Below are 2,443 nucleotides of genomic sequence, written 5' to 3'. Positions count from 1 at the left end.
GTTGGGTTTACAGACCTGAATACACACACTTCATGGGACAGTGGCACTTATGCACTCAAGTGGTCCAGTGGCTTTGGAATATATGACAACTGGGCATGTGGAGTAAAAGTAACGTATAAGTTTAAGTCAATGGAAAGGGTATCAACTTTCAACAAACAACAACCAATTATAAATCAATATCCTAGGTGAAGAAAGTACCACAGTTGACACCTGGTGTCGGGACACGAGACGAAGCATGCTCACCGACACGTCGTGGTGCCGTACGCTCTTCAAGCCCCAGGGCAGTCCACCAGTGCCTCCGGGTCATTCAGGGTCAACAACACAGCACTTCTTAAAAGACTCTCACCAGCTGAGAAAAAAGGTATGTGGAGACTGGTATCAAGTTTAAAGAAAAATGAGCTAAATATTTCAATGACATGATGAGTTTTTCTCCTAAGAGGAGGAAGAGACTGTGGGGAAAACAACTTTTTTAATTCCCTTTTTTTTTTTTTTTTTTAAACAGTGATCAGAATCATTTCTCAAATGCGAGGGAAGGAACCCAGGTATCTGGTATCCAAAACACAGGTGCAAAAATCTTCTGTCTCAAAGTTTGTTCCTCAACACTTCTGAGGGAACGAACGCAGCAGCCACTGTTGGAGACTTGCTCTCGACTTTATGCAGCATAAAATTTTCTCATTTCTTCAGAAACAAATACAGGAATGTCCTTTCTTGCTGCAGTCAGACCACGTGTCTTCCGAGTTAGCAAGCAAATGCGTTTAGAAGGTCTGAGGTGTGCAAGGTCCAAAACTGAAATCTGAGAGGCAGTGTTAGAACTTAAGTGAGGCAGGATTTTTAGAGACTACTCAAATGAAAATCTAAGTGAAGCATATAAAAATTCAGTTCTTTCTATTATTTTCAACTGGTATTTGATGGAGACATCCCCTGGTAAGGACGGGTTAAGGGCTGTTATCTCCAGGTCCAAGATGTCCCAACTACTTAAAGTAGGGCTCCCAAGAGGAGAAAGACACACACTTCTGTGGTCTCTGGAATTCTTTTTTGCCTTTTTTTTTTTTTTTTAAAGAAATAGTAGCTTCAGTTGCACACCACTGGCTGAAGGTGTTTGCATCCAAATGAGAAACTCTACCCCTTGTCTCTAGTGGGACAGGCACCAGGTTCCCACAAGCGGCAACTCCTATGTCCTGTAGCACATGGCACCTGACCCTGGAGTGAAGAATAAGCTGGCACAGAGCCCCGATCGCTGGCGTCCAGGCTAGATGGCATTTCGTGGCGTGCCGTTGTGTGTCAACGCTTTCAGGCTGGGGGCACTGGTCTGGTGACTACAGCTCCTGTGAGAAGTCACACCCACCTCAAAAACCTCATGAATAGCTTTTCGGAAACAATGGAAATTATAGTCTATTAAACCTTTTCTTTCAAAACTTCTTCCCTAAGGATGCAAACCAGTGCCAAAAATTTAGTCACCTCCTTTAAATACAGGACAGTTGTGTTATTCAGCTTGATGATGGCCATGGACTCTTTGTCATAAGCACTTCCACTTCCATCTTCCTTTAGCCCATATATACAAGACACATCAATTACAACATCAATCATGTCACAGCAAAGTTCATATGACTGCATATCCACAGGAGAACTGTCTGTTGCAATGTAGATTTTGCTGACAACATCGAAGAGAAAAGCTTTTTCAATACCTGAATTTGATATAAAGATATTTAATAGGTTTTCCAAGGTCGGTAGCTGTGGGATAAGTTTCTGCACCACCTTACTAAAGGCTTCAAATATTGAATGGTCATAGATACTAGTCAAATAAAAGCTAAGGTGGAGTTTTTCTAGCCCAGCATCTGCAAGGTCATCATTGGCCCTTTGATGAATGTCCCTCTGTGTTTCTATTTTGTGATCATCAGACAGACCATCAACTTTGTGAATAAAAACCTCAAAATTCATGTCTGGGTTAACTTTGTAGGCTTTAGAAACAGTAATGTGAAGTCTTGTTAAAGCCTCCATGTAGTCATCCTGTGCATCAATGACATATATCAACACTCCTGTTCCCCTGAAGATCATCTCATAGTCAAAAGTTGGGTCAAAAAGGTCCATTTGCCCAGGAAAATCCCATATTTGGAAATTCACAAAGGAGCTATTAGAAATGTCATCTTTGTAAATCTTGTTGGTACTTTCCAAAAAGAGAGTCTCATTGGGTGACGTTTTATGAAACACCACCTTCTGGATGGAGGACTTGCCGCTGCGCCGGAGGCCCGTGAGCAGAATCCTCGGCTTGGAGCTGTCAGCGCCCCCCGGGCCACAGCCTCCTCCGGCCCCCCGCCCCAACCCCGCCGCCCGCGGCTGCCGCCTCCTCTTCCTCCTCCTCCACGCGGTAGCCGAAATCCTTTGGGAACGAATCCGCCGCGCGCCGTAACTGCCGGCGAGGGGCGTCTCCTCCGCCCCGTACTGC

General features: G+C 44.5%; 1 protein-coding gene across 1 annotated transcript in view; it reads right to left on the bottom strand.

The window, feature by feature from the left end:
- Nucleotides 1-496: 496 nt before the first annotated feature.
- The window catches only part of LOC104987167 (ras-related GTP-binding protein C-like), an 18,847-nt gene continuing 16,900 nt past the window's right edge, over nt 497-2,443 (bottom strand). Inside the window, 4 exon segments of the mRNA XM_010837955.1 lie at nt 497-1,416; nt 1,419-2,310; nt 2,312-2,398; nt 2,401-2,439. Of these exon segments, the coding sequence (XP_010836257.1) occupies nt 1,250-1,416; nt 1,419-2,310; nt 2,312-2,398; nt 2,401-2,439 (1,185 nt within the window). The 3' untranslated portion in view covers nt 497-1,249.

This window comes from Bison bison, unplaced genomic scaffold, assembly GCF_000754665.1.
Source record: "Bison bison bison isolate TAMUID 2011002044 unplaced genomic scaffold, Bison_UMD1.0 scf7180017864088, whole genome shotgun sequence".
In the NCBI taxonomy this organism is placed as follows: domain Eukaryota; kingdom Metazoa; phylum Chordata; class Mammalia; order Artiodactyla; family Bovidae; genus Bison; species Bison bison.
The sequence above is the reverse complement of the archived record's forward strand: the minus strand, read 5'-3'. Positions and strand labels throughout refer to the sequence as shown.